Source organism: Pelodiscus sinensis, chromosome 3 (genome assembly GCF_052426305.1).
Source record: "Pelodiscus sinensis isolate ZL-2025 chromosome 3, ASM5242630v1, whole genome shotgun sequence".
NCBI classification, from domain to species: Eukaryota; Metazoa; Chordata; order Testudines; family Trionychidae; genus Pelodiscus; species Pelodiscus sinensis.
The window spans coordinates 124,429,944-124,442,327 of record NC_143054.1 but is presented as its reverse complement, the minus strand read 5'-3'; the positions used below and the strand labels follow the sequence as shown (position 1 = coordinate 124,442,327).

Genomic DNA, 12,384 nt, shown 5'->3' with positions numbered 1-12,384 from the left:
CGAAGGGAGAAGTTCCGGTTCCGGCGCCGCCATTTTGCCGTGAGACAGCAGCCGCCCGCCGGCTCCCAAGCGCGCGCGCCAGGATGTTGTCCACAGCCGGCTACGCGGAGCCTCGGCCCGGGATGGGGCAGCAGCTCGGCGGCCCCGCGCAGCACCGGTTCTCCCCCTACACCTTCAACGGCGGGTAACGAGCCGGGCCCGCCCCGGGGCCCTCAGCCCCGCCGCTTTCGCTTTCTCTTCCCCCGCCCCCGGGCCCCGCAGGGGAGCGCACAGACACCCCGGGGCTTCCCCGCCCCCTGCGCTTCCGGAGCGGCTTTGCCTCGGGAGGCGGGATGAAAGGACCCTCCTGTAACGGGGGCTCGGGGCAGCGCGTCGCTTTGCGTTCGGCCCAAGCGGCCGCGCCCCTGCCCCAAGCTCTGGGCCCCGCACGACGCCAGCCTGGGACGCCCCCGCAGCGCCTGTTGCGTGTCCGTGGAAAGGCTGCTGCTAAGAAAAGCAGCTTTGGAAACCGCTTTTCTAACGGCGCCCTGCAGAGCAAAGGGATGTTAGACGTGGGGGAGCAGTTGTGTAACCACATGAAATCTTTGCTGCAGCCCCACTCCCCAGGAAGCCCCCTGCCACCTCATGATGCTGCTGCCTCTGTCTCAGAGGCAGCAGTGCTGGGTGGCAGGTGGGAGCCAGTTAAAAAAACAGCTCCGGGAGCTGCCTGCCACTGTGACTGATCGACAGAGGCAGCAGTGTGGGGTAGAAGCAGCCCCTGTCTGTTGGGGTCCAAGTTCCCTGCAAACAGGCTGTTGTGGGGATGGGGAGAGCTGCTATGAAGCAGCCTCTGTCCTTGGCAGCTGAGACAACACGGTAAGAGGAAGGTGGCACTGCAGAGCCAGTGCTAAAGGGGCCTACCTTCAAATCAGGTCCCCTCCTGTGGCAGCTAGTGCTTCCCCCCCCCCCCCCCCCACTCCTGCTGCCTCAGAATATTCAAAGCTTGTCCACCACCACAGACTAGGGATGTTAAAATGAGGGTAATTGGGTAACAGTGTAACCACTGAAAATCTCAGCAGTTACATGCAACTACAGTATGATACAACAGCCAAAAGCTGGCTTTCTAAGACGGTTCCCAGCATGTGCCAGTTCCCACCTGCAGCCCAGCTTTTGGTGAGCTGGCTGCCACCCCTGTGCTTCTGCCTCTGATGGAGAGTGGCAGCTGCCTCCCAAAGAGCGGGCAGAAACCTGTGTGTAACGGAACAGTAACAGATTAGCCCAGAGTCACTGGTTAACTGTTAACCGTTTACATGATTATGCCTTTACATCCCTAATATATAGACATGAAGCTGCTAGGGTGAAGATGTTTTTTTTAGGTCTAGAAATCTTGATTATATAATGATTATAAATTAGTCCTCATTTTCTTTAAGCACTGTGCTGGCGATTGCTGGAGAAGATTTTTCTATTGTTGCCTCAGACACACGACTGAGTGAAGGTTACGCAATTCACAGCAGGGACAGTCCAAAATGCTATAAACTGTAAGTTTTAATCTTATTGTATGGCATCCTTGGAAGATTGAATGACTAGCATTTTCATTTGTTGCCCTAGAAAAACATTCCAGTAAGATAGGAAGTGCATTTGTAAGGGTTTGTTTTGGCTTCTGTTGTGATGCTGTTAATGAGATCAAGTTTCTTAGTTTGTGTTTTGTTGCTTGAATTTCACTGACACCTGAAGTTTTTGGTTTCCTAATTGTAGCAGCACTCATGAGTTGTCATGACTAGCTTTGCCTATTCCTGACACTGAGTAGTTGGAGCCACTGTGATACCTTTGACTGTATAGCAAATACATTAATGGTCTATTATTTCAATAGACCATGTGGCACTTCAGAGCTTCCTCTCAGAGATCAGCAGTAAACTTGTCAGCAGTTCCTCTATCAATCTTCTTCCATATTATTCCTGTACTTCCTTCAGTCCACCTGGATAATTTTTCCCCTTAAACTTTATCATTACATGCATTTAAAGGAGGCACGTGCCTCTGTCACACTCCAGATGCAAATCCTCTCTTGTCTGACAGTTCATGAGAGTTCATGTTTCTCCTGGCTAACTCCTTAGCATATCAGTAAATTCTTGGTAATGTCCAGAGGTGAGTTATCTTGGTACCATCTGTCTGCTGAAATATGATGGCTGCCCATCATTGATGTAGTCTTGTGTTAAGAGAGAAAATTTTCACTTTAGGTTGTTAAAGTTAATAATGCTTAACAATGAGTAAAATGTTTTGTCAATTTTTAGATGGCATATTTAGTCATTTTAAGCTTGTGTACAATCAGTGCTCAGTTTTAAATAAGTAACATTTTGATCACTTGCAATTCTGTAGCTCCTTTCATTCAATGATGTCAAAGTACTTTACAAAATATTAATTAATCCTCTCAATAGCCATGTGAATTATGTAAATCCTGTTCCAATTTTTAGATTGGCAATTTGAGGCACAGAGGTTAAATCACATACCTGTAAAATTACAAAAATTATCTGACAGGACTGGGAATAGAATCTGGTTCTTCTTTCACACAGCCTTGCACTTAACTAGATGAGTAGTTCTCAAACTGGTCTATCCATATTGATATGCGTATCTCTTGATAATAGTCTATAGAGTTAGTTAATTGTTACCAGCTGATACATTCTTAGCATTTTTAATGCAATGTATTCAGTATTCCTGGTGTTGCTTGTCAATAAAAGAAATGGCATAGTTGATACTTCGGTAAGCATTAAAAAAGAACTATCCAATTTTGCGTTTTACAGAACAGATCAAACAGTCATTGGATGCAGTGGTTTTCATGGAGATTGCCTCACGCTTACTAAAATTATTGAAGCAAGACTAAAGGTAGCTAAATGTTTGATATTTTTATCTATGAGAAGACTTACCTGGGGTTGGGAGGAGGCTTTCTGCTGGTGCTCTCCAGGCCTAGGCCAGGGGTGAGAAGAGGTGCTCTCCAGGTGCAGTGGAGGAGAAGGAGGTAGTCCTAGCTGTTGCCATTTAGGAGGCATTCTTGAACTAACAGACTTGCAGACAGACTCAGACAGCTCTAAAATATATAGATAGATAAATGAATGTAATTCTGCCTTATCAAAATACTAGAGAAGAGCAATAATTGGAGCAAGTAAAGAAACTGAAATAAAAATGTAACAAAGTAAAGATAGTTGAGTTTCAAATATTCCCCTGAAGTGTTGATACCCCAAACATTGTGTCATTGCTAGTGAAAGAACCTAAGAAGAGAAAATGTACCATCTAAACTCAGTAAAATGCAAAGGCAATTAGAATACAAAAACTGTGAAAAGTAAAGACAAATTTTAAAAACCACCTTTGTTAATATTTTAGTATTTAGTGACCATGTAACATCTTTTTTAATAAAAACTTCTGTGAAACTTAAATTTTGTGCCTAAACTTCAAGAAACCCCATAAATACACCACCATTTAATCTTGGTAGTAATCTAAAAACAGAATTTTCATAATTTTGTATTCCAGTTATACTTCTGCTGTGCGTGTCTGCTTACTATTCTAATATTACTGTTTAACGCATTTTTTGTGCTGCTCCACTTGCTTATTACAGATGTACAAGCATTCCAATAACAAGACCATGACTACTGGTGCAATTGCAGCAATGCTGTCTACAATCCTGTATTCTCGGCGCTTCTTTCCTTATTACGTTTACAACATCATTGGCGGGCTTGATGAAGAAGGTAAAGCTTTAGGCTTTCTTGTAGAAAGGAAAGGGAGAAAAGACTGATTTCTGCTGGGAAAGGGCAATCATTTCTACAGAAGCAGACTGGTGTGCAGTTTGAAGAAGCTTTATCCTTGCTTCTCTTATGTGAAATAATGTTGCTGTTAACAATATTTTTGAGGATATCAAGGCACTTTAAAAATAGTTTTGGTAAGTATTATAGTTCCTTTAGGTAGGTAAACTAATGTATAGTTTGTATGATCAGATCTTATAGTTTTCACCAACATTTTAATATATTACTGCCTTCAGTCTCTGAAGAGTCTGTGTATGAACTCCAAGATCTAAAGATGGCTAAATCCTCCTTTTTCAAATTACTTATTCAGAGCTGAAATAATGTCTTTGCTAAAAACGCTTCTACCTTTCTATCTTTTTCACATTTAGTACTTTAAGGTGGAATGGAGTATACTGCTAGTCTCTCAGGCTGTTCTGAAAAGCAACAGTACAGAACACTGGAATATCAAAGGCATGGATTGATAGTGTTCCATTCACAGGATTTTACCTGTATTGAGCCAAGCAGATACATCTAGTTAAAGATTAAATGTTTTACCAACTCAACATCTTAATGTTAATTTTACTTTCAGATCTTTTTTGTATTATTGGTAGACAGCTGTTCCTGCAGCATATTCCTTTTCTGAATGGTCTGTGAAATTAATAAATATGCTGTTTCAAATCAAAACCTTTGTAGATATGGACATACAGTAGGAGTAGTTTAATAAAACATGTAAGATTGTAGTTACCTTAGACCTCAGAAGTAAGTTCTTATCTCTGGCTTTTAAGCTTTTCTAATGATTTGGTTGAGCACCAGCCAGAATACCATTAGGATTCTCTGTTCTGTGGCTTTGACCAAGAATCAGAGCTGGTCTTTATCCTCAGGTCCTCTGATTCACCTTTTCTTCAGAGATCAAGTTATTAATCTTGTCTCAGGATGGCTGGGAAACTACTATGTAATATTTTTGAAGTACCACTTGTATATCATTAAGAAAATGGCTTTCTGGTGTGTAGATTTAATTAACACTTTTTTCTCTTCAAGGGAAGGGAGCAGTGTATAGCTTTGACCCAGTTGGTTCATATCAGAGAGATGCCTTCAAAGCTGGTGGTTCAGCAAGTGCCATGTTACAGCCCCTGCTTGACAACCAGGTAGTCTTGAAGTAGTCTTAAACTTTATTTTTGAGTGGTGGGGGGGTGCTTAGTATCTTGTAAAATTGTTTGGAAGGAATGACAATGGCTACAACATATTTAGGCTGTGAAATGGTGGTTCTTTCCATGCCCTGTTCTGTTAGGGGAAAACATAGAACTAAAAGTGAAAAATTTGGACAACCTTTAGAAACGTGAACATTCACACTTGTGCAAATTCTTAATATTCTTAGAATACTGCAAAGCAATGTATAAAGACTGCTATGTTGGATGATTTGACATAAAATACTCTGCCCTTTCTTTTGAGCTATGCTAGAATGGGAAGCTTCTGTACAGATTGGTTCAATTTGAATGTTCATGGTGGTTTTTATAAGTCTACTCTGTATTAGTAGGAGAGAAACTATGCTTGCCTTATTCTGAACCCAGTTTCCTACTTTTCTCTACTCAAATACAATAGAATTACTAGCATATCTTAATTGGTGCACCAGCTTTTGAGCAGCCTTGCATCAAAATATAAATCATTGAAGCAAATTCCATCAAGTGTTTGGGTGTTCCACATTTCTGTTCAGACTTAAGCCTGGCAGTTCCTGTATCTGACTAAACTAATTTTACAATTTCTCTTTACTTGAATTTTTCAAAACCCATGAAACAGAATAATCCAGCATCACTTTTTTCCATAGGTTGGCTTCAAGAACATGCAAAATGTGGAGCACGTGCCGTTGTCCCTGGAAAAGGCTATGCAGCTAGTTAAAGATGTCTTTATTTCTGCAGCTGAGAGAGATGTATACACTGGAGATTCACTTAAGATCTGCATTGTCACAAAAGATGGTATTAAGGAGGAAACTATTCAATTACGGAAAGACTAATTCAGAATACTTGTCAATTAAATCTGCATTATGTAATCTACTTTTTAACTGGTCTGATTTACTTGTATTGTGGTGACATTTGTCTTATTAAAAGAATTTAACAAGTTAACAGTGGAAATGTTGAATGTTTGTTGTTTTCTTACATTAGGGATGGGATTTGAAAAGTGATAATGTTCCTTGATGAAACTGGAGCAAATCCATTGGTTGGATTATGGGTTTGTTTTGATAAATGGAAAAACAAAGAATGCCACAGTATGGTCAATGTTTGACTGTCAGCACATGGGACTGAATAGCCTTTTAGTTTAGATGCCAATTTTAGTCTGAGCTAACTTTTCAGCTACTGTACAAGGAGTAAGCTTACTAAGGATGGAAAAATATCTTTTCAATCCACTTTCTTCCTCCTCTGTATCATGACAGACTTCATTGGTTTGTGTTCCCTTTTCTCTCTAGCTCACAACTTGCTTTTCCTAATTTATACTAGTATACTAGTCCATCCTCATCCATTCAGGACTTAGAAATCTTATTTGATATGAGACAAGTAAACCTGTTACCCAAAAACAAATATTGAGGTGAAAAGCTATAAATATATACTAGGAAGGGTGCAGGCATTTCTAACAGTGTTTTCCTTGGACCTTACTCAGAAGCTCATCTTTCACATCTGCTTCCAGCTAGCTAGTATTCAATGTCTAAAGCCCACCGATGACCACAGCATCATGTAGTTGATGTGCTGGGAACGTTTCCGCAACCAAACTTATGATGCAAACTCTTCACTTTTGGATTCTCCTATCCGCTAGGTAGCTGCATTTGCCACCTGCTGCTGCTCCGTTTTCCCACGGAGTAACTGACTTACCAGCTAAATAGCACCACTGGAGGACTGGTTAATATTCTCTCACAGCAGCGGCTTAGGAAGCTCTGAGCATCAGCAGAGGCACTTCAACTGTCTGCAGAATTTGGAAGGTGGCACTTGTTTTAAAATTGGTCTATTTGGAAGGTTTTCTTCACATCTAGGAAGGCCTAGAAATTTAAAACAAAAACTAGATTTTAAAGATGTTGCCTTTCCCTAGTCTGCAAAAGGAGTGGAGTTTAAGATTTGGCACACTGATGTTGCAAAAATCAGACATTTTAGTGCCTTAAAATATTAATTTAAAAAGTGATAGGTATAATCTAGAATATTTCTATATAAACTAGAAAGCAAATAAATTACCATCTTCACACTTTTTAGGGTTCATAAAATTTTATAGTTGTATGAATGCTGATTCAAGTTTAAAATTATATATTTCTAAATTCACCTATGGTAACCCAACCCAGTCCAAAGCCTCGTTAACAGGAATTTGTCAATTGACTTCTGTAGATGTTGATGTGTTAATAATAGATATTGCATGCTATAATTGAACATGAGCTGCAACTTTGGTTCCCAAATGTATTTTCAAAGAATACACGTGAAATACAGGGTTGATCAGCATGAGTCTTTCCAATCAAATGGCTGAGTGATAGGAGTAGGCACAGGTATTCCAGGGGTATACATCAACTCTTCTAGATTTTCCTAGTTTAATAACAGGCTACATTTAAAAACAAGCAAAATCACTACAATTTCATACAGTACGCACTTTTCCAGTAACAACATGTTGCGTGACACATGTATTTTTGTCTGATTTTTTTGTAAGCAAGCAGTTTTTAAAAGATTAAACTTGGGGGTATGCAAGATAAATTCCTCTTAAATGGGGTACAGTATTCTGGAAAGGTTGAGAGCCTCTGCGCTAGATAAATACATCAGTATGTAGGAATCGGTGGTGTTTCTGGTCACTATTCTTGTTTTCAGTAAATTCGAGCATATAAATTAAGTTCCACCTTCTGGAAACTTAACTGGAGTGAGTGAGGTGTGAGGGTTGATGCCATGGGCTAACTATTAAGTTTACTAATTACAGAGTGTAGCAGTAGTATTGTGAAAGCTAGTGTAATGTAAAAAAAGTTGTACACATTTTACTAATTAGCTTGCTTCTTTTGAAAAGGTTGAGTGGAAAGTATTTAAGACTGCAATAATTTTGTTTACAGCAGTCTCACATTGTAACTTTTCTATCCAATGTGGCATACAATGAAACTAAAGACTGTGTCTGCACTTAAAGCAAAGGATGTGATTCCCAGCTTGTATATACATTCGCTAGCTCAATAAGCATGGGGAACAGTGACCCAGTCTAGCTACCCTGAATACAAATGTGCCTGGACCTGTGGAGATACACACAGCATAGTTATTGGGCAAAGCAGTGGGAGACAATGACACTATGAAGTGATAAGGCAGAAAGCAGAGATGTCTTTGCTTTAGCGTTATCTGTTTGGGAGTTTGTCTACTCTTCATGGAATAATCATATCAGTGATTTGCAGGCTATGTGAAAAAGTCACCAGATACAAACTAATTAAAACTTAAATCTCAGGGCACTCACTTCAAAATCATTAAAATGTTAGAAAGTCACACTCTAGCTTAATGGGATGTAGCTTTCTGTTAGTATGCTGTCCTATCTGCGCATTCTTTTTTACATAGTCATTTGTCACCTCTATTTGACTGTCTAGTTAGTACTACACACAAGTGAGGAATTGCTCCTTACTAGAGTGTTGTGACAATTCTATCTTAATGCAGTAATGCTAGTCTTGCTTTGTGAGGTAGAGTCCAGCCAACACTCAGACTTGCTACAGTTGGCAAGACACCTCCATTTTCATTTTAGAGGCAGGACATATGCAAATAAAATCAGACTGTTTTCAGCATATTTTTACAAAGCACAGGCTATGGCCTGGAAGAGCTACTTGCAAAGACAAGTTTTAAGATAGTCTGAAATTACTGCTTTGTTGATGCTTACTGCTTTGCTGATGCATACAATTCTAGTCTGCTGTTGGTTAACATAAAACCTAGCAGCAGGTAAATGAAGAAATACATTGATGATTGAAATGAAATGTTTCAGTCCAAACTATTACACAGAAGGACCTGTGCTACCTGCTGCTGTGGCTATGCTACCATTTTAACTCTCATTGAGCTAGCTTATTACTTAATGACCTGGAAATCACACTATTAGGTCCAAGTCTGGATGCAGGCTAAGGAAGGATTGTTTTACTCCTATGAATCAGTAGTGCAAGGCACAGATGTGGTCTCTCATACTTTCAAGCAAAGTGGAAGCCACTGGAAATGGCTATTGGAACAAAAGCCTTAGCTGGAATTGTATAATTTGGTTTGAAAACTGAGCAGTCCAATCTTATGTCCTCCAGTGGAAAGTTGCATATGCAATGGCAAAATATAGCCTCTAGTGCTCCCTGGCTGTTCTTGGATGCTTTCACAATCCATACACTCTTTATCAACACAGTCACCAGCTCATCTCTATGCTACAGAGAAATACACCTTGGTTCTCCCAGATTGCCTGCTCTTGATATGTTACTCCTCTGTTCATTGTAACTCATTTCATCCATTTCCATTACAAGCCTATGCCCAGTCACAAATTTGGGCTAGTCACCCCTCCACAATTGTTACACAATCATGCTATATTTAAGGTCTTGTAGCTGAAGTCAATGTACTTACAGAAGCATCTTGTGCAAGGTAGGGTTGGTGGGGGCCGTGTTCCTGTTTACGCCAATGGATTGATCACTACAGTGTTGATCCTGAGGAGTGCTATTTCAAGGAATTCATTAAAACACTCACTTGACCACTGGGTGCCACTCTTGTTCCTTGTAAAAAGCAGAGATTTCACATCCATGGATTTTATAGTTGCAGGAGAACCAACCTGACCCATATATTAAAGCTCTGATGTCACCACAAGCAAATGGGGAGAAGGGCAGGACAGTGAGGAGGAGAGGAAGAAAATTAGAAACATTATTTCAAGAATTTATTAATGGGAACATTTGGTTTTTATCGTTTGATAAAGCAAGCTAATAGGGTTCTTAAAGTTATCTGAAAAGATCTGATATGTATTTAAAGTTTTTGCATTTATTTTTGATGGATGCAAGTTACACTGTATAGCTGGCCAGGACAGAGTGGTAACAATTTGCTGAGTTTTGCACCAGTGATTAGTGTGGTTTTTTTTGCAACTTCTGAGTTTCAAGTTCAAACTCCAATACCTAATGAAATTCAGCTGAAGCAGCTGAGCATCATGGGGCTTCATATTATACAATAGTGCATGTAATTTTTTTACATGAAACCATAAATCATTGAAGATTTGCCTAAAGTTTAGTGAACACTGGTGAATTTGGGCTGGGTCCTCAGTTTGTAAAACCAGAGGTGAGTTTCATATGTATAGGAATTTAATGTTGAAATGGTCACAGAGTGCTATGATTAATCTGTCTAGTCTCTAAATCTGTTTCCTGGGTTAAGAGATTGAAATAATTTAATAATAAATGCAGGTGAGGACAGAAGGAAATGAATGACATATTAATGAATATAGTCTCCAAGGCTGAAAATTGGGCATTTTTCATGCTAAGATCTTGTCTACATGGGAAAGTTACACAGGTTTAACTGAAATGGGTTTGTATGCTAATATTTAAATGTGTACAAACTAGTTTGTTTACACTTTTAATTTGGATGGCTTTGAACTTGTATTCGGAAGACTTACGCAGAACTACAATGCAGTAGGCCAGTCATTCTGAAACAAATATTTGTGCCATTTTAATTTGCACCATGACAATGCAACTTTGTTATGTAGATAAGGCCTAAAGTTCTGTTTATACCAGGGCTACTCAGTTTGGGTTTACACAGAGCTCAACACATGGCCTGTGAGTGGGATCCTCCATTGGGAACACGCTCCACAAAGGCGAGTCAATATAATGATCTTCCGTTGATATGCGTTTTTGTAGTTTAATTCCTGGACTGTCATTGCTCATTAAAAGTGCTGTCACATGGGTGAAATCGGGTAAATACTGCATTTTATTAATGTCAGCAGAACTGAGTTAAATGGGGCCTGCATGCTGTGTAGTCTTGCCTTAATCTTTGTATTCATGCCCATCAGTAAGAAAGAAGCTATTTGCATATATATTTGCATGAATATGCAACCACACTTAAGTTGTGGCCCTCAGCATGTGCATTATGGCCCTGGGGCTTCCAAAGTTGAGTAGCCCTGGTTTATACACAGAACAGATTCAATAAGAGACAGTGGTAGCACAGGTTTCACAGTGCTCCCCTGCCACCAGTACGGAACATTTCTAGGGATGAAGGGGATTGGATACATATGCCAAATTCAGTCCTCAGTCATACTCCTGCAAGTATCCAACCAAGGGCCAACTGAGGTCATTTGTGGTGTATGTTTGTTCACTGGTAACTAGGCTAAGGCCACCAAACTTACTTCACATATGTCACTTACTGAGCAGCCAGGAAACAATGGTAACATTGCATTCATTCCCACTATAGGAAGTATTTGATCTAGTGACACAGAAAGGCCTGTATCATATCACCAAGTCAGGCGTCCCGATTTAAGTCCCACCCTGATACATCACCAGACATGGTCAGGCCTTCTTGATAGATTTGCCAGGAAAACTAAATGAAAGGCCTCTTGAACCAGAAACACAGGGCCAGCCCACAACATTTTGGCACCTGAGGCAGGGAGCTCAAATTACGCCCCTATGCCCCCTCGCTTGGGCCAAAATTTTGAAAGGTCTCAATTCTGCCTTCTTCCTGTTCTACTCCTCTCTTAGTACTGCAGAGAGCATACATATGCACCAGGAGCAGACACAGTTTTCCACATACTGGGTCCTAATGGCACCTCCCACCCAGCCCCCAGTCTAGCACCTGAGGCAGCTGCCTCAGGTCGCCTCATGGTAAGGCCAGTCCTGCAGAAACATAAGCTTGTTACTTTAGGATAACAGAAATCATAGGGACCTTGAGAGTTCATTTAGTGCAGTCCCCTGCATTCATGGCAAGACCTCTAGACCATTCCTGACAGCTGTTTGTCTAACTTGTTCTTCAAAATCTCCAATGATGGAGATTCCACAACCAATTTATTCCAGTGCTCAACCACCCTGATAGGAAGTTTTTCTTAATGTCCAATCGAAACCTCTCTTGCTGCAATTTACACTCATTGCTTTCTGTCCTCTTATCAGAGGTTAAGGAGAATTTTTTTCCTTCCTCCTTGTAACCATCTTTTAGGTACTTAAAAATAATTGTGTCCCCTCTCAATCTTTTCCAAACTAAACAAACCCAATTTTTTCAATCTTCCCTTACAAGTTGTGTTTTCTAGACCTTTAATTATTTGTATTGCTCTTCACTGGACTTTTTCTAATTTATCCACATCTTTCCCAAAAATGTGGCATCCAGAACTGGACACAGTACTCTAGTTGAGGCCTAATCAGCACAGAGCAGAAGAATTACTTCTCATGCCTCCTTACAATACCCTTTTATTGTAATGATGTTTGCTTTTTTCTTCTTTTTTTTCCAAAATGTTACACTGTTGACTCATATTTAGCTTGTATTCCTAGATTTCTTTCTGCAGTACTCCTTCCTAAACAGTCATTTCCCATTTTGTGTGTGTGCGCAACTGATTGTTCCTTCCTAAGTGGAGTACTTTGCATTTATCCTGACTGAATTTCATCTTATTTACCTCAAACTAAGTCAAGTTTGTCAAAATCTTTTTCAATTTTAATGCTGTCTTCCAAAGCATGTGTAAC

General features: G+C 40.2%; 1 protein-coding gene across 1 annotated transcript; it reads left to right on the top strand.

Moving 5' to 3' along the window:
- The first annotated feature begins 15 nt into the window (after window positions 1-15).
- Window positions 16-5,863, top strand: PSMB1 (proteasome 20S subunit beta 1). Its single transcript, XM_006121987.5, has 6 exons — window positions 16-184; window positions 1,410-1,517; window positions 2,775-2,856; window positions 3,584-3,713; window positions 4,785-4,891; window positions 5,569-5,863. The coding sequence occupies exons 1-6, from the start codon at window positions 84-86 to the stop codon at window positions 5,752-5,754; spliced, it is 714 nt and encodes a 237-aa protein (XP_006122049.1). The 5' UTR covers window positions 16-83; the 3' UTR covers window positions 5,755-5,863.
- The last annotated feature ends 6,521 nt before the right edge of the window (window positions 5,864-12,384 follow it).

Coding starts and splice junctions, on each gene's coding strand:
- PSMB1 (XM_006121987.5), top strand. CDS start 84: ATGTTGTCCACAGCCGGCTACGCGGAGCCTCGGCCCGGGATGGGGCAG. Junction 185..1,409: donor CCCTACACCTTCAACGGCGG/GTAACGAGCCGG, acceptor ATTTTCTTTAAG/CACTGTGCTGGCGATTGCTG. Junction 4,892..5,568: donor AGCCCCTGCTTGACAACCAG/GTAGTCTTGAAG, acceptor TTTTTTCCATAG/GTTGGCTTCAAGAACATGCA.